Genomic DNA, 20,025 nt, shown 5'->3' on the forward strand with positions numbered 1-20,025 from the left:
TCTGCTGGATTGTTATTCTTCATTTTTGCACAAGAAAGATGGTTTAACACTTTTGTAGAGCACTATGAGAATAAAGCAGGCACACCACAAAGTGTGGTGCCTCCAAAACAAACAAGGTTCCATCCAAATCAAAGAGTTCAAAAAGCTGAAAGTCAGGTTGGGCTTTGGGAGTTGGGTTTCTTTGTTTAGCTAGTGTTACATCTGAGTTAGATTCATCTCTCTGTTTAGGCAGAGCTAAATAACGCTGAGGTGTGGCAGGTACCGTTAGGCTGCCACATACCTGTCAAAGATGTTTGCCTGTTGGCTATATTAACACTAACAGGCTTTAACACTAAGACAGACTTTGCCAACGATTGTCCCACCACTTTTGACACAAGGTTACAAGATCCAAAAGCATAGATTTCCTTTTTAACACTAAAACATTTAACAAATGCTTTGGAAAATATAATAATGTTTGATGCTCAGATATCGTTGAGCATTAAACTCTTAATTTCCTGCAATCTGGTAATTTTTTTATGTGCCAATCTGTGCCTTTTCTGCATCCGTTCATGGTGTGAATGGACGGCAAGTCACGGCAGCTTTACATATATAGCACATTTCACACACCAGGGCAATTCAAAGTGCTTTACAGAGCAATAAAAAAACATAACAAAGGATACAGATTAACAATAAAAGAATAAAGAGAAAAAAGATATACAAGGTAAATTCAATTCTAAATTATTTCTAATTAAAAAAAAATCCCCATTAAAATAGCAGACGAGGTCAAAAGTTTATAATGGAGTCTAATAAAGTTGCAGTGCAGTTAAAATCGCTAAAAGTATTTGAATAATAAAAAAAATACAGCGCAGTGCAAGAAACCTCGATTTAAAAGAAGTGAAAGATGGTGCAGACGTGCACTTTCCTGGGAGTTTATTCCAGATATGTGGTGCATGAAAGCTAAATACTGCCTCTTTCCCGTTCAGTCTTGACCATGGGAACACAAAGCAGACCTGTCCCAGAAGACCTGAGAGGTCTGGATGGTTCATGGTGTAGCAGAAGGTTAGAAATATGAATAATCAATTAAAGCATAATTTTGTCGCGTCTCTGTTGGTCAAGGTACAACAGGACAACAGATGTGGTTGAACTGACTGATCAGTATCAATATTATCTATGCTTATGCTGAGTCAGGAAATGAGCACCACTGAGTCAACATTTTACAGCCTTATCTGTAGAAAGTAGAACCAAAGGTACTTTATCAGCCTTGTAACATCCCTGCTACACTGAACAATTCTCTGCTCCAGGATTTATACCTGTAATCTTAAAGGACAATGACCAAGGTGGATCAGTGAGTGGAAATCAACAGAAAAATGTGACACTCACTGTCCTGTCAGTATTCTTGTCTTTGAGAGGTGAAGTAGTTCCTTACCCACACAAACAACTGGTAAACATCAGGTTTTAGTTTTCAGTTCCTCAAATAAAGAATTTCTCTCTGGACTCATTAGTGCACGCTGGCACAAAACAATCACTCAAGCAGAAATGCATTATGGAGAACACAGAGATGCAAATTCCTCTATCCACAGTATAATCTCTGTAGACTAAAGCACAACAAAGTCACAGATCATGGCATGTGTGTTGTGCTAAACAACAAGGTGACTGACAGACAATTTGATCTGACATCAGTTTTAGCGAGTGATAAAATGTTTAAGTCATTTATCCAGCAATAATAGCGAACATTGTTTTGATAAATTTTATTTAACCATAAATTAACAAAAGAAAGATCAAATCAATTCTGAAAATAGTCATTAGTTACAACATTTGTTGCTGGGGTGTAAATCATAAGTTTTATCAGGATGCAATATTATACTGATTATTTTGGCAACAATAAGATATTCCTGGGGGTGTAACAGATCACAAAATTCATGGTTTGGTTTGATACGACACAGTGGTGTCACGGCACAGTACATTTTGACCATGTACCAGATGCAACATACTGTTTATATCCATAACTCTCGACATTACCGTCATAATTCACAGTGAAACCAAAGTGGCTCCAAGCGTCAGACCTGTAGGTTATCGGAGGATCTTCTATTTCTTGTCAGGTAATGGTGTTATGAACCATACTGCAGTGAGCTAGCTTAGCACAGCTGCCTCCAGGCGTGTCTCACTGCGGCAGAGTGTTTCGGTTTGGGGGTGGAAGGGACAGACGGCATGTTGCTTGTAACATCGTGTGGGCTGCCACGTTTAGTGCAGTTGAACTGAGAGCACAAGATTGGACACAATTTAAGCGGTATATTTACTTTTCAAATGTAATGGGATAGTTCAGTGAACTGTTCAGTTTGTGATGCATATTGAACCGAACACCTCGTACTGAACGGTTCAATACAAATGCATGTTACACCTTTGATATTTTCTGATATCACAAAGAATGTCACGATTCAACTTGATTTGGTTCAACACAATATCAGCAAATATTCCCATTGTCTTTATCTTGGCTGCCTACCATCACCATTGCCTGCCTGCTGCTAGGTCGCTAGCACTGTTTAAATGTTTAGAGATCAGCTGCGCTCGAACAAAAATCATGCCACAGACGTGTCGTGGGAATTTCAAAATAAAGGCGTGTCTTAAAGATGACGATAGTAACAATGTTTTCATGTTCATCGAATCAATCCAGATCGATCATTACACCCCTACTTATTGTACAGTAGCACATCAGTGCCAACAAACTAGTAAGCTAAATTCAAATATCACATTGCCTGCATGCTTGTGTGCATGCATAATAGAAACATTGCTCCACAGCGCTCCTAGTGGTCAAAAACTACATAGGGTACCTTTAATCAACTTTCACAAACATTAAAATAATTTAATATAAAGGGAGAAGAAGAAATAAACCAATTAAATTAATCATTATTATCACTGCATTGGAGGGTCTTAATGTGAAGTTAATCAGTGAGCATCTGATTTTGTACACTGTGACGTTAACAAAGTGAGAACTGAATTTGCATGACCGGGCAGAAACACAAAAAAGAAAAGGTCAAAACAGTGCTGTGACGAGAGAATAAAGGCCATTGCTCTTTTTGAGTCCACAGATGTTTGAACATTTGAATGTCAACTTCTCTTTCCAGCAGGAACACGTGAAGTTGACAGGTAGCAGATTTATAAAAAACAAGATGATGACTGAACAGCAAAGTCCAACAAGCACCTGATAGAGGCTCTAGCTCTCTCATTAGCTCAGGTTATCACTGATTTTTTTAACCTCACTGACTGATGGACTGTAAAGTTGTGTAAAGCAGATAAACCATCTGTTGCAAACACTTCCTCAGGCATGTGTCAACAAAACTGTTGTATTTTAGATAATTATCAGTCATTAAATAATACCTCACCTGCAAAATGTATACCAGTTACTCATCGCGTGTTACCTTGAATTTGTGAAGAAAACTTTATTTTTATTGTATGCTTCCAGAGTGAATGGGGAATCCAAAAAAGGCAAATATTGTCCATGAATTGAAGTCAATGGGGACCATATTTGACAACAGCAAAACTATATCAAAACATCTGTTTAAAACTCTCACACAACTCGCGCAGAGAAATCCAAGTCTAATTTATCTAGTCGTATGCTCAGTGCTTGTAAAACACATGCATTTTAGCTAAACCATTCCAATATAAAACACTTTCGCCTCAGAGTAGCATGCCGAGTAATGTGCCTGGACTTGGTGTGGATATGAGCACAGGAACACTACTCAGCTGTACAAATGCCTGTAAAGTATACCCCCGCAGTGGCTCACTCGGGTTAGCTGCAGGGGGGCCTCACGTGTTTCTGTTACGGCACTGGCTGTGCATCAGTCTTTTTGCACTGATATGCTTTAAAAAAATGTTTTCGTGAGAACGCATGATAAATGAGACTTGGATTACACTGCGCGAGTTGTGTGAGAGTTTGCAAACAGATATTTTTGCAAGTTATTCAGATTTTTTGATGTAGTTTTGCTGTCATTAAATGCAGCCCCCTTTCACTTCAATTCACAAGAAATTTCTGCCTTTTTTTGTATTCTCCGTTCACTATGAAGGCATGTGAGAAAACTTAAGTTTTCTTCATGAATTCAGCGTAACACACAGTGTATAATTGTTACTGTCATTCTGCAGGTGATTTGTGATTAGGCAGTGCTACCACACAAAATGCAAGATATAAGATAGGTAAATTAATACGATAAGCAAAAACACAGTACAGTCTACCTATTTATCGATTACGTATCCTCCTGAGACCCTGTGTCCTCATATAAGGACATCACATTTTGGGTTTACCTGACCTTATACTGCATTCTGCGGAACTTAGACCTGTTGTCCTCGTTCTTATTTGTGCCATCAAGTGGCAGTAAGAGCACAATACACTAATCCATGCAAAAACAAGATGGCAGCCATCTCTGCCAAGTCAGTCTGCCGCTGATCCCGACACAAACGTGGACAAGGTCCAAAACCTGATCACATTTTATGGTTGAAACTTGTTTACTTATGATTAATAATGTTTGTAGTTCAAAATGGCGACAAATTTGGCCAATTCTAGCAAGGGTAACAAGATAAGACGCTGTTAATTAGGAAGTACTAATTTGAAGACTATGGGACTTTATTGTTGTCTTGTTTGAGGACATTGGGACTTAAATATTGTTGGTTGATTGCTGATCCAAACAGCCAGGAGAAATAAAAATTGCATATCAAACAAAAGTTGGGTCTCAGGAGGATATTAGGTTACTTTTCTAGACTCAAAATTCTAGACTATTTTGTGTTTGTAAGAGGACACAGATCACTCGGGCTATTTGGAAGTAGCATGTTGGCTCATGCTGTTGTCCATCAGAGTCAAGGCTTCAGTAATTCCATAAAAAATAATTTCAGAAACTTTTAAATTAGTTACTTAAAGAACCGCAGTGCAATTCAGTAATATTCCAACATCAGAGTCAAAAACATGAACATGACCAGAGCCTCCACATATTTTATTTTTGTAAACAATATAATAATTTATCTGAGAAAATGAGGCACCACAACAATCAGAGCTTTGTTCTCTCCAGCTGTGTCATGCGATTGTTTTGCTGGTGGTATTAATATGTCGACAGCGAGTTTACCTACCCCCTTACTTTTAAGACGTGGCTGTTGTGCACTGACATCTGTTTTCTGACTCCTGACAATGTTTTCCCTGAAATCAGAACATTCCTCTCCTCTCCCAGAGTGTCCTGATAATCCTGCAGTTCTTATCAGGGAGCTTTGAGCTGTCTTTTATGAGTTAATGAGTCGTCAGACTATTTATATCTGTAAATACTGATAAATTGGAGCTGTTGTGAAAGACTAAAATAGCGACTAATTGGACGGAAATATTCTGGTATCACCATTTATGTCATAAATACCGCTTTTAATATCAGGACAAATCCAGACAGAGCTTTCCATGAAAGTGTCTGTCTTAAATTCTTTTTATAATTTATTTTACTTTCAAAAGACAAAATGCATAAAAAACACAAACTTAAAAACTGCTCAATATATAAAGAAACAGTACCACTGACTTTGGCACTTTGTTAAAACAGTAGGACAAATTCATACACGAAGGCAGAGTTGGCTTTTATTATAAATATTTTAATATTATTATTATTTGGGCCCTTTTGAAACCTGCTGAATATTCTCCATAGCCTACTAATCATCAACAGACGGGACATTCATAGATTTAAAAAACACTTGTGGGTTTGCTCATGTAATGATCCTGTACATTTATTAAAGCACCTTCTGCGATCTTCAGTTTGGTGTAAAAGACTCTGAACATTTGTGGGACGGCAGTCTGCACACAAGTTGTCACACACTGAGGCCTGTCAGTGGAGGCAGCAGATCGGGACATCAATAACATTTTGGTTTATGTGACAGTCTGGTGACTTATCTTTGCAGAGGTCTTCAGCTGAAACACAATTTATGATTTCATAGTGCAGCTCAGAGTATACTGGTCATTAAATAAATGCCCAACATATGATCCCTCACTGTTACTTTCCTTGTATGTTTTTCCTCCTTTGTGATAACTCAGATTGGATTGTGGCTTAAAAACCAAATGTGTTATACTGTGGCATCATTGCTAAGAGTGTACTATAGTATGTTTTGTAGATATATTACGTTAGATATTAATCTTTAAGTAAAATATGTCATTTTATTTTATTTTCAGGGTGCTGTTTAAACCTTTGAAACCTGAATGAACCGTTCTGATTTGTTGTTTTGTTTTGTTTTGTTTGGAAAATATTAGCAAGAAAAAGATAAAAGATGACAAGAAAATAAAGTGAAAATCAGCTAATAAAAATACATAAATACAGAAAATTCATAGAAAATGATTCTTAAAAAATAGGGAAAAATGTCCAGAAAACCAAGCTATGCAGTTAGAAGAAGAAAATGAATGACTGAATGAATGTCCAGAAAACTATATTTATGATTAATATGATTTTATATTGGGCGGCACGGTGGTGTGGTGGTTAGCACTCTCGCCTCACAGCAAGAGGGTTGCCGGTTCGATCCCAGGTGTGGGAGCCCTTCTGTGCGGAGTTTGCATGTTCTCCCCGTGTCAGCGTGGGTTCTCTCCGGGCACTCCGGCTTCCTCCCACAGTCCAAAGACATGCAGATTGGGGACTAGGTTAATTGGTGACTCTAAATTGTCCGTAGGTGTGAATGTGAGTGTGAATGGTTGTTTGTCTCTGTGTGTCAGCCCTGCGATAGTCTGGCGACCTGTCCAGGGTGTACCCTGCCTCTCGCCCGATGTAGCTGGGATAGGCTCCAGCCCCCCCGCGACCCTCAGGATGGAGCGGTTAGAAGATGAATGAATGAATGAATGATTCTATATTCAAACTTATGTTATGGAATAAAATAGATATGACTGTATTTTTCCATTTTAGCCCTTTTTCAGGTCATTTTCCCATTTATTGTTTTTTTTTTGTTACTTTTCTTGCTAAGTTTCAGGTAATTTATTTGTGTAGCCCATTGGTGCTTTTTTATTTCGTTTTCTTGTTAATTTTCTGGTAATTTATTTGTAACTTTTTACTAAATTTTTTGCTAATTCTCGGTCATTTCCTATTGAGTTGCTCACTGCCTTTTTCCAATGTTTTTGAAAGAAATCAAGCCAAGGTGCTCAGGTTTCAAAGGGTTAACATCTTACCAGGTGAACAAATGAAGAGAAGCCTTCTTTTGTTAATGTTCACTTAATAAATATTAACGTTGTCCAATATCCTAATAAAAGATAAAATGAAATGTGTGGGGACAGTTTAAGCAGGTCAGCTATAAGAGCATCACCACCTTAAATAATGACTCTCTATGAAAATAGTGGTTTAAGTTTTATGTCAACATTTTAGTTCAAAACAGACAATATACCATGTAGGAAGAGCAATGACACGTTTACCAAAAATCCTTCATGTGCATGCACTTTGAAAAGAGCAGGTTGAGAACAAAGAATTTGTTTGCTGTGGTCTGTGTAGCATGAAGAGGAGCTGACGTTTACTGTCTGGACGCTCAGCTTCATTACACAGTAAAGACCACAGTAGTCAAGGCTGCAAGCTCAGCAAAATCTTTTCATTCTGTAGTCAAATGAAAGAGCAAACTCAAGTTTAAAACTGCCACCGACAATCTCTGTCTATCTTGACACAAATTTAGTTCCATATTCAGGCTTTAAGCAGTCTCAGGTTCATCTGACCAATGGTTACTGAATCTCAGATTATTATTTTTGTCTTATTAGGACAGTTTATTTTAACCAATTGGCCTCCCTCTTTCCCTGCATGTATTTTCAATGTATTTTTAAACGGATACACGTAGCTTTATTGGATTTATCTTACTGTAAATCCTTTAATGGTGTGAATAAACTCACACCATCACAACAGGCTGCCAATACAATATCCCCTAGAATAACTTGAATTTTTTGACAGCATTTCAAATAACTGCATCACTGAAGATGCTGAAAAAAGTCTCCTAGCACCACAAACTTCTTGCTGGCAGTGTTCAATTTAAGGAAAACTGGAGTTGTGACACAATGTTCAATAGAATAAAAAATGCTCTGTCATCCACGGATTCCCTTTTCTTCACTCAGTTGGGTTTGTATCGTTTCCTCCCCCTCCCGGCCTCTGTCTGAAGCCATCACTATGGTGACAGCTCCCAGCATGCTTGATCCCTGCAGACACGTCTCCCATAGCAATGAATGTTTGGAGTCCCACCATCGGAGGCCAGGTTCTCCGTTTGTTTTTATGTTCCTGTACATGACAGGAGCCACGCACATGAGAACACCACAAAAATAAAAATATTCAACACACTACAAACTTTCTTGTTGTGCAGTGCAAAACACAATGTAGCAGTGGTCCCCAGCATAACACATGGTGTTTGACCTTTTCTAAAATGACAGAGCAGCCTGGTGACGGCGCCAGCCAAACATCAAAACAATCACAGATCTGATCCTCACAGTGTGTCCTCTCTGAGACAATGGGTGACCTGATCATTTATCGCCAGCTGTTCTCACGGTATGAGCAGCTCTGTTTATTCAGTGCAGTAAGGAAATCATTTGTTGGGTGTGAGAGGGTGTAGCCGTATCCCTGTGGCGCCACCTAGTGACTGCACAAAACAATGCGTATTTATTTAATTCTAGGTGCTGCTTTTCCTTCCTCCTTGTGTCCAAATGCAAAGTGAATACATTTAAGAGAGGAACAGTGGGTTTTATAATGTTGATTTACAGATTTACAACTCTATGATTTTATGAATCAGTTAATCCATGTTTTAAACAGTTTTAAATGTCCTTCTGAATTGTTTTGCCTGTTTTATGTCCATTATGTCTATTTTCATGTGAAGACTTTGTGCTGCATTTCTTGTATGAAAGGTGTTATATAAATAAAGTTTATTATTATAATTATCATTAATAATAATTACTACTACTACTACTACTACTACTACTATTTATTTTATTTTTTCTCTTTGTTTCGGTTGTTGTTAGTCTCCAGTATCCTTGTTTTTTTTTTGGTTTTTTTTTTGCATATAACTGCAACTTGAGGTGACAACTTAAGTTCATGTCTTGTATGTTAAAGGAAAATCTCTATAAATAAAGTACTAAAAATGAACCTGGACTGTTAAAGGACTGAATATGGAACTAAATTTGTGTCAAGATAGACAGAGATCGTCAGTGACAGTTTTAAACTTAAGTTTGTTCTTTCATTTGACTTGAAAATGAACAGATTTTACTGACCTTGCAGCCTTAAGTACTGTGGTCCTTACTTTGTAATGAAGCTGAGCATCCAGACAGTAAGCATCAGCTCAATTTTTTTAGACTATAATCTTTTTGAACGGCACATTAATGAGGAAAAAAGTGGGGAAAAGGTTTCAAAAGAAACAAATCCACATAGACATGTGAAATCAAGAAAAATAAACAACTTCAGGGTCGATTTAAATCAACATAGGCTTAAATTAATCAAACAAAGTCAGAGAGATATGACATATAAATTCAGCTTATTGTTTCACCTGTTAACCTTGAGGGGTAACCTTAACCCTTTCATGCATGAATTATTAGGACCTGAAGTTATGTTTTTTTAAACATGCATTTTTTAAAGAGTTTTTTTACATGTCCACTTGGTTGGGAAGCATGCGTTTAAGTTTTCAACTGAAGAAATACAAACCAGTTTAAAAAATGATATATATTATGTGAATCTATAAAAAATGTATTTTTAATGGTGTTAAACTAATTTGTTCACATATTTTAACATGTTCATATACTGTTCAAGCGCTGAACTCTGCTCCTGACTCCTAAGTGTCTCCCCTCTCTCTTTCTACTCCTCCCTCCTGTACCTACCTACCTCTTTCAGCTCCATCCTCTTCATGCCTCCCTTTAGTGAACTTTATCATTTTTTCTATGAACATTTTCTGCAGAAATCACCAAAAAATACTGTCAAAATATTGTTTCTGTTACAAAAACTGTAAATTACATTCTACTAACATAAATCAATTGATTTACAGCTTTGAAAATCACTGCCAATGAAGTATTTTAAGAACAACAAAGCTGCAGTAATACTATTATTTGTAGTGGAAATATAGCCAGCAATGCATGATGTCCAGTTCAGCGGACAGCTGATTAATTGTAGTTTCCTCACAATATAAAGTGAATACTTGGGAAATTTAACAACAGTATTACTCTTTAGATGTTACTTGATTTTTCCAGATTTTATTTACCTACCAGGGGCTGCTGTTATAGAAAGATTGGCAAGATATTCTTGAGCTGCACAACATTTCTTGCATTCTGTCGGCCATCTTGGTTTTAAGAGATTTGTGTTGCACTAACACCACCTGGCCAGTGGGTGGCAGTGTATGGCATGACGCACAAGGGTCTACTCTAGTGACTAAATGCAACTACAGCATCAAAACCCATGCATATACAAGAGAATGTCTTTTAAATAGCTGTCCACTGTAGTGACCACTATGCATGAAAGGGATAATGTAGTGCAGTCCGCCTCGCAAAATTTATATGGCATTATAATTTACTGTGTTTTTCCTTTAATAAAGACATTTAATCAAGATGAGTGCAAATATTTAGGCTACCTTAAGATTAAAGACTGCTCTGTAGTGTTAAACAAAACATTATTTATGTTCATTTCAATCTGGATATTTACGTTAAAGAGACAGCGCTGCTCCTGAGCCTGCGAGACCACGCTCAGGGATGTGAACACACGCTTATCACCGGTGCGTGCTACGTCATGACGCAGCGGCTCAGCTGTTGACAGGGGCTCCTTTCAATCTCGACCTCCGGGACTCTGTGCACGCACACTCACCGAGTCCCTGCTGTCATTGTAGCCGTTTTTAAACGCACATGCTGTTTGTAGACCACCCGGTAACGGAGCATATGCTGCCATGAGTGCTTTGTGTCGCTATATCCATAGAGGACTGCTGAGCAGCCGGCCGTTGTGCCGTTTATTCCCCGGACAGCAGGATGTTTGCGGGGTGGCTCCCATGGTCCGATCAGCCTGCTCATCCAGGTATCCCTGCTAGCTCCCCGGCTAACTGATGCCCTCTCTCTGCCTGAGCGGTGGCGTGGTGGTGCTGGTTTTGCTGGGGGGACATGACAGCCTAACGTTTCTCTTCTTTTTTTAATTTTCGTTATTTAACCGTTGGGATTTGTCACCGTGTCGTGTCTTCGTGTCGTCATTAACCGTTAACTTTATACAGTTTACATAAATGACATTCAGGCGACTGGTTAGCAAGAAGGTTATCCTCCAGCTGAGCTATTGTCACACAGGATTTTATTTACAGACGCTCTGTCTGTTGCTTTATTTAGCTTATGTAGCTACACAAAACGATGATAGTTAATACTGTCTACAGTAATAGATGATACGTTGTGCTCCATAATCGCTAAGCCACCAGTTTATTAGGTAAGCCTAGCTAAAATGAATGCAGCCTAACACCACACCCCCTTTATTAAACCTTACATTTATGAATGTCACACTGTTCTGTTTTTGTGAAAGCTGCCTTGGAGAAGGAATTGTTTCAACTTAATGTCTGCAATATTGCTTAGACTGAGTGTTTGATATTTTGTCCAGCCCATTTCTATCGATAGTAAAACACCTCTCTGATTTATTGCAGAGCTGTTGTACCAGACTGCATTAGATCTAACTAGGTGTACTGGGGTGTAGCTAACGCAATCTAATATATTACAGTCAAGTTCTGGATCTGTGAAGAGTACAGTTCAATTTTTTTAAGAGATGAGGATTAAATACACACAACAGGGCCCATGGAATCATCATAGAGTTTTGTCCTGAAGGGATTAGCTGATTAATCAGTTAGTTGATCATCAGGCAACAAAATGTTGACAGCAGATTAGTCATTGAAGTAATCTATCAAGCAGTTGGCCAAGTGTTTCCCGGTTCCTGCTTCTCTAATATGAATATTTTATGTGCTTTCTCTGGTTTATGTTGTTGCAAATTGATTATCTCTGGGTTTTTGGGCTCCTGGTTGAACAACATATGTCATCTGACGATGTCGCCTCAGACTCTGACAGACATTGAAATGTGCACTTTTCACAATTTTGTCACATTTTACAGGCTGAATAAATAAAACACAACCGTAAATCACAACCCTAATAGAGTTGAGTTAGTACCTTTTTATAAAACTCAAATATTGTATTGCATTATTAAGTAGGTGGTCACATAGCTGTGTCTTCCCCCTGTTTTCTTTTGGTTTAACATCTGCAGTGGCACATTTGAATTTAAAGTGACTTCTCTGATGTACACATTCATGTCAGGTAATATGTTTTCATATAAAAGACTACATAAACTTTTAATGTATCTGTACATGTATGGTTACCTAATGTTGTACCAGTAGGTGGAAGCAAAACATTTTCAATCAAATATGTCACAAATCATTGACCAATGCTGCCACTGCTGCCTCAATATCCCCTGATATCCTGTTTGAAGGAGTGAATACTAGGGGTGTAACGGTACACAAAAATCACGGTTCGGTACGTACCTCGGTACACAAGTCACGGTTCGTTTTTTTTCGCTACAGTAATGAAAAAAATAGACAACTATTAAATATCTTTTACTTATTGGTAACCTTATTAAAACATACCACCGCAGCAGTTAACTCTTTACCCAATTTTTGAATGAAACCAATATATATAAAATCCTGCTTTTTCACATTGTTTGAATGAAAATAGAAATATAAAAGTGAAAAATAAAGTCCTGCTGTTTTTTTAACACATTTTTTGAATGAAAAATATAAATATAAATTTCTGCTTTAACAGTCTTACTCAATTAAAATAAAAAGTATAGTGCAGCTGGTCAGCTTTAAAGCCTGCTCAGATTCAGTTTTACTAGGAACTTACTTAGCTTTCCCACTTTGTTAAAGTGCAGTAAACAAACCAATGCAGCAATGGTCAGGGAAACGCTCTTTCTTTTTAAACAACAACGATATCGTAGTTTGCACCAGATTGCTTTTTCTAGTCGTGCCGGTTAGCGTTCAAACTCGGGTGGTGTCGCTTTAGACGCGTTAGCATGTTAGACGTGTTTCCAAGTACATACCCGACCGCTGTTCTGCAGTGTCGGCACACTGCTTTTGTCTTGTCCACTTGTTTATTTCCATCTTCATATTTTACCCTGAAACCAAAGTAGGGATGTACCGAAATGAAAATTTGTGGCCGAAACCGAAGCTGAATATTATTAAACGCTTGGCCGAATACCGAGTACCGAATACCGAATATTATTGTTTAGTTTTTCATTAGTTTTTGCAGATGAACCCCCTCCAGATTAGTGTTGTCACGGTACCAAAATTGGGACCCACTGTACGATACCAATGAAAATATCATGGTTCTGAGTAGTATCATGATACCACCACAACAAAAATGAGGCAGATGTGCCTTTTGTCATTTATGAAAAGATAAATCACTTTTCTATAATACATCAATGATATTTCAATGGAATAAATTACTTATTGACTTATTCATACTTCAAAAACAGCATCAATAAGTGATTAACATAGGGGGGATCAAAATAAAATAAAAAAATAAAATAAAAATCAACCAGCCACCCTCCTCCCCTGACAAGTTCCTTCATAAGTAAAGAACAGTCCCTAAAGTGCAATGAGGTTTGTGGACCGTTACTGCCAGAAAGAGAGAAATGTGAAAGGCTCGTTTCTCCTCTGACACATCACATACCTGTGTTAGGCTGGCTCGGCTGTTCAGGTACTTCTGGGCAGTCATGACACCAAGAAGAGGAAATTATTGGAGCCGACTTCGACACAAATACATGTACCGTTACGGCCCTAGTGAATACAGGAATCTCTGCAATTTTTTCTTTACCTAGTCAAAGCAATTCAGTCATCAGTCCCACTCCCTGACAGTTTAATCATTTTGCAGAGTTTTATTACTTAGATTTATCAATGTTCTTGTCGTTGTGACACAATTCTCATCGCCGGATACTAACTCGTCAATATGGATGTGTTTTTTTCCTCAGCCAGCCAGTCAGCTTGACCTATGATGTCTTTGACGGGAAGGGAGAGAGCACTCCCCTGGTGTTTCTCCACGGCCTCTTTGGCAGCAAATCTAACTTCCACTCAATAGCGAAGTCCTTGGTGCAGCGCACAGGCCGAAAGGTAATGCAGCGATGAAAACATCACACCTGTCTGTCGTTACACCAAAAACAGTTCACCGTTATGTGTTTGAGTTTGTTCCCAGCAGCCTGACACTAGACCTCATACAAAAGCAGGCATGGGAATGCACAATCAACCAGTGTGCTGTCAGTCATTTGATACAACGCCCCAGCAGTCTGTGCTGTTGTAATAAATACTGATAGATAATCTGCTCTTTGGCTTGCTTAAAGACACTCATCACCTCGTGTGCACAATACAGCCTCTGTTTGTGCTGTCACTATCCTGAGCTGGGGCCAAAAAAACCGATGCAGCTGATATAAAAGTGTTTTTGTTTCCGCTCTGTTGGTGCTTTCCCACCATTCCAAGTGTCCTAACTGTCCTTTGTCCAGTTAGGTGCTGACTGTAGATGCCCGTAACCATGGCACCAGCCCTCACAGCCCGGAGCTGACCTATGAAGCGATGGCTAATGATTTGAAACACCTTCTCACCAAACTGCGCATTGAGAAGTGCGTCCTCATCGGCCACAGCATGGGAGGGAAAACGGCCATGACGACTGCCTTGACGCAGGTTAGCAGCCGAGACATGTCACCATGAAATAATGGTGACGCTACGGTCCTCTCGCTGGATGCCACCTGACCTTTCTGACTGTACATTTTCATCCTTTCTGAACCTAATAACCCTCCTCTGCTCTTCATGCCACACCCCACTGTCCTGTTTTCATTTTGTTATTGGTTTGCCCCCATTGTCACCTCTTGTCCCATTTGTTTACCACAACCTATCTGTGTCTGTTTGTAGTCTAGTTTAGTGGAGAGGCTGGTGGTAGTGGACATCAGTCCAGCCCAGACCACCACACGCACCAACTTCCGCAATTACATCCAGGCCATGCAGGACATGAAGATCTCCAGTGACATCCCACGTTCCACTGCCAGGCGGATGGCTGAGGATCAGCTGCGCTCTTTGGTCAAGGTCAGGACTCCTTTTTGATTTCACGCTTTTCACTGTCTGAAATAGGTATATAGTTAGATATCAGATGTGAAAGTTGATATGTCGAACCAGTTGTCTCTGTACACATCCTGGAGATTCAGAATGATATTAGCATTCAGCAGAGTCGTTTTTGTGGCCACCTGATAAACGTAAGTCCAATATTCACTCTCCCTTTAGCTCTGCTTTTGGTCTATACCAACTCCTGAGGGAAATGTCTATCTCATTTGCCGTTAATTGTCGAACTTGGTGCATCAGCTAATCTCTAATTGTGTCTGTCTGCTGTTTGGTGGTAAGCAAGTACTGTACAGCCAGTTCTTAGAGCTTGTTTTTATGAATACAGCTGCCTGCTGTGGCTGAAAATGACCCTATGAGCGCAGTAAGAGTGAATCAAAACAGTGGAGTTGTGTGCTGTGAACCAAATTAATGAGATGCAGGCTGAGAGACACTGTGCAGAGGCAGTTGATAATTCTCTTTGGCCTCATCAGTACAAGCAACACCCCTCACCTGTAAGGCCCTGTTTACACCTGGTATTAACATGCGTCCTTGGTGTTGGATCATAAGTGGACATCTCCAAGTACAGGTGTGAATGCACCAAATGCGTCCTCAATGTGTCTCGAGATCCAACTGCTCAGACCACATTTGGAGGTGGCCGTGGCTCTTTGTCACCACCCCCTGCTGCTGCCACCTGCTTTCTTCCACTTCCCAGGTAAGGCGCAGTTCATCTCAAATGATGTCAGCATGTTGGATAAGGGCTGCTAACCTACCACACGCTAATGTGTTCTCACCTTTCTTCTCTGATAACTTAAGATCCAGATGTTCAGGAGGTTTTTACTGGGAGCTGGATTGTTTGCAGAGGTCTCTGCCTCTCTGTAACAAACCAACCCTGTTTTTCTGATGCGGCTCATCAGAGAGGGGCTGCTAGCTACGGTGACAGACATAAATGGCCCTGTCTGGAGCCAGTGTTTGGTTTGTCTGTTCTGGGCTGTTGTAGAAGCATGGCAGTGCAACATGGCAATCTCCACAGACAAGGATGCGTTCCCTTTGTAGATGTAAACTGCTCATTTTAAGGTAACAAAAACATACTGACTCTTACTCAAATATATCCCCCTAAATTCCATGCCGAACCTTTAAGATTTTACTCCTTTTAAATGGTAAAGGCTGTAAGTGTGCATAGAGCACAACAAACCTACCACGGCTTAAAAACAACAACCGTGTATTTGGTCTTTGCAAACAGAAGTGATTCATGTGTTTATTTGCACATGCAGTGGGGAAGTGAGATCCAGTCATGTGGATATGCATTCTAATGCCAGGTGTGAACAGGCGGACTTGTGATGGAATCACCCAAGTTGCATGTTAATACCAGGTGTAAACAGGGTTTAAGCATTCATGTGATCCATTGTTAATGTAAGAATATTGATTGTAGCTGCTTTAAAGTCAAACTCTGACCCTAAAAATTAGTCTGTTTTTAAATCAGTCTGAAAGTGTCTGTCCCACCCTCAGGAGCGCTCGGTGCGTCAGTTCCTGCTGACTAACCTGGTGGAGCAGAACGGCCACTATGCCTGGAGGGTCAACCTGGAGGCCATCTCAGCGCACCTTGATGAAATCATGAGCTTCCCCAACTTTGACAACTCCTATGACGGACCCACGCTGTTTTTGGGTGGAGCCAGTTCTGCTTATATCAGGTTTAAAACACCTCAGACACAAACTGTACATTGTTCTATAGCAACAGATACATAAGAGCAGAATAATGACATTATAGATAGATAGATAGATAGATAGATAGATAGGCTGCACCTTGTAAATATATACTGCATTTATATGCAATAAATAGAAAACCCAAATGACAGTAAATGTACAATTTAACCAGCTAAAATCTTAAGAAATGCCCCCACAACACCCCTGATAACATGATTAGTCACTTTTCATTTACATTTATTCAGTGGTAACCGAATGAGTGAACACACCAGCTGTGTTCTAGATGTTAATTGGCTTTTTTACCGTTATCTGTTCATCTTCCTTTCATCTCCTTCGCCCTCACACCACCCTGTTTAACCTGATAATTTAATCCATCCTTCTCTGTGTCTTCATTCCCGATCCAGCTCTGAGGATTACCCCGAAATCCAGAGGCTGTTCCCTTACGCTGACATCCAGTACATCCCAGATGCGAGCCACTGGATCCACGCAGATAAACCCTTAGATTTCATCAGCTCCATCATCTCCTTCCTCCAGTCCTAGCTGCCTCCTGCCGACGCCTCAGAACTTTTTTAATGCTCAGCACCCCTGAGCGTGCCCTCACTGGAAATGACGGTTAGTATTCAGCAGCTTCAGCAAGAGTGAGTGGAGCCATTAATGATGCTAATAATTCCCAACTCTGGACCAAACTCACCCTTTTAGAGCAGTCCTTACCTTTTAAAGATATTAGTGTAGTGTAGCGTAGGTGAACATTTCTTTTGTCTAGGTATCTCTGCCAGACAGGTAGTGTTACTAGATTGGCTGGTTTCTAGATGCGTTTTCATTGATTTTTAGCTCAGTAGGTCGACAATATATAACTTAACGGGGCTGTTTTGGAGGTGATGTACTAATCCAAAGAAACTCTCATTTGCACAGTGCTTTCTTTATGATTAAACATTTATGCCAGTATGATAGAAACGTGGCTTTAGGCCAAGTACAATCTGGGACTGATGAAGTGGACCAGCAGTAGGATGTTCAGATGTGAAAGTCGTGACAGCACTGGAATGAAACAAATACTGTATATCTGAGAAGCTGAGTGAAGAATGTGCAAAACTAAAGTTGACTCTTTGCCCAAGGGAGTTTGGTGCCGTTTCAGGAGGTTTGAGCTCTGCCAGGAGGCATTAATGCTGACTCTGTGTGTACAGATGGTTTGTTGTAGAAACATATTTTGATGTTGATAATAGTGATATATTGAATATTTTGATTTGGAACTTAATTTCTCATCTCCTCTCCTCTGTGTATCCGCTGTATGTCAGAGATGAGGATTTACAGGTCAGTGACTTTGTCACAACTCGAGGTCATCGAGAGCGCTGGTTATATTTTTATGCCAACATAATCATAATCGAAAACTGAGCTGAAAAACTCAAATGCAGTATTGTCACAATCTGTTTCCTGAATATCTCAGGTTACAAGTGGATATGCTAATTACTCAACACTTATACTATTCTGTCTGTCTGGCAATAAGCCGTGGTAATGTTGTTGTGTCTTTGTATTTGGTCAGTTCAATCGGTGTTTTGATGAAACATGTTTTACCGATTTATTATCCCCTATAACTTATCTTTACAACTAAGGCGCAAAGCTATATGGGTATCTCATAAATATATGCTGCAATGTATGTATGTCGTTATCTAATCGTACTAGTGTTATCATTTCTGTTACCATGGGTTTGAGCAGTACTGTCCAGTAGTGAAACTGCCATCTGTATGAATAAGCAGGGTGTTGTAAACGTGTGCCTCTTTTGTCAAGAGCTCCTTTTCCATTTCTGTAAAACTTGATAGAAAAAAAAAACAAAAAACTTTTATTCTACAATAATAACTAGCAGACTTTAGATTGGCAGCTGGGTTGCCAGTTTTGTGGGAATTTTCTCACAAGGAAGCTTCGCAGATGAGGGTGTATCTCTTCATGGCACTAGATGTTTACAACAATCAGTGTTTTATGTTCGTTTGACGTGAATACAGAAGTCTAAAACACTTTAAATTATCAGACTTAAGTTGGGTGAAACTCTACTTATTTTATTCTTTTTCTAAAGTTCCGGTTAGTGAAGACGTGTATCGTCGTCCTCAAAAAAAAAAAAAAAAAAGAAAAACAGGACAGATTTGTCTTGTTGCACACAGGAATAGATTGTTGTGGTCGCTGACGTTTGAATGCAGGCCCTGCTTCAGCTTCTGTGGTGTTGCAGTGGGACAAGAGTCTATCAAAAAGGGGAACTCTGTCAACAATATAGGAGAGTGAATTTATTTAGTCACACTGACTACATTTACATGCACGTATCGTTCCAGCTTTCTGAAAAAGACAGTATTCCTACTAAGCTGTTGACATGGATGATGAAAATGACTATCTCACTAATATTCCTGTTTACATGCAGCCGTGCGCACTCCGATCAACGTGCCCTAACATGTCTTTTATTTTTTAAAGTTCTCCACTGGTGGTGGACTTGTTCAACCGTGCAAACACAGCTTCTCTCTTTCATTTCTTTAACCACCTTTTTGAAAAGGTTGGCGTTGAGATATTTTTGCATATCCAAAAACCTGTTGATACCCAGATCTTTCATAATGTTTCTCCTTTTGACCAGAATTGTAGGCTTTTCTCATGCGTCTTTACTCCACAGCCTTGCAAACTTTTGGCAAGTTGGTTTGTGTACGCCGTATCCACAGAGCAAACTGTGGTAAAAACCTTTTCTGAATGCGCTATACATGCCCAAATATTGCGATTAGATCCCGAATAATATCGCACATCCTAATCGAAAAATGGTACATTCTCAATAAGATCTAATTCAGAATATCCACACAGAATATCCTGTTTACGTCACCCCCTTAATCTGGAATATTGTCCTATTTGAAATGATGGTGTATTAGCGTGCATGTAAATGTAGTCACTGAAAAGTTGTTTGAAGACTAATCATCTGTTCATGATTGTATATTGTTTTACTATGAGCATGCCTTTTCTCTTGTCATCAGGTGTAAGTTTGCTGTGCTATATACGTCTCAGTTTGTTGAATATGCTGCCACAATGGTGGCACTCATTCTAGATAATGGCATATATAAATTTTAAATGTGGGCAAGAAGCATATAGGAGTGGATTATATATTATTGAAAATGTACAAACTGATATTATACAATAAAATGAAAAATCTGCAACAAAGTTTAGTCATCTTTCTTTTGAACATTGAAAATGCAAGAAGTGCAGATGGTAAAGAAGCTAAAGTGATGTAGTGACAAACAGACTGCA

At 39.3% G+C, this 20,025-nt stretch overlaps 1 protein-coding gene across 1 annotated transcript; it reads left to right on the forward strand.

The window, feature by feature from the left end:
- The first annotated feature begins 10,730 nt into the window (after positions 1–10,730).
- Positions 10,731–19,992, forward strand: abhd11 (abhydrolase domain containing 11). The gene is made up of 6 exons (XM_049592232.1): positions 10,731–10,976; positions 13,947–14,085; positions 14,476–14,649; positions 14,878–15,048; positions 16,567–16,748; positions 17,166–19,992. Exons 1-6 carry the CDS (start codon positions 10,852–10,854, stop codon positions 17,299–17,301), a joined length of 927 nt encoding a protein of 308 aa, XP_049448189.1. The 5' UTR covers positions 10,731–10,851; the 3' UTR covers positions 17,302–19,992.
- The last annotated feature ends 33 nt before the right edge of the window (positions 19,993–20,025 follow it).

This window comes from Epinephelus fuscoguttatus, linkage group LG12, assembly GCF_011397635.1.
Source record: "Epinephelus fuscoguttatus linkage group LG12, E.fuscoguttatus.final_Chr_v1".
In the NCBI taxonomy this organism is placed as follows: Eukaryota; Metazoa; Chordata; class Actinopteri; order Perciformes; family Serranidae; genus Epinephelus; species Epinephelus fuscoguttatus.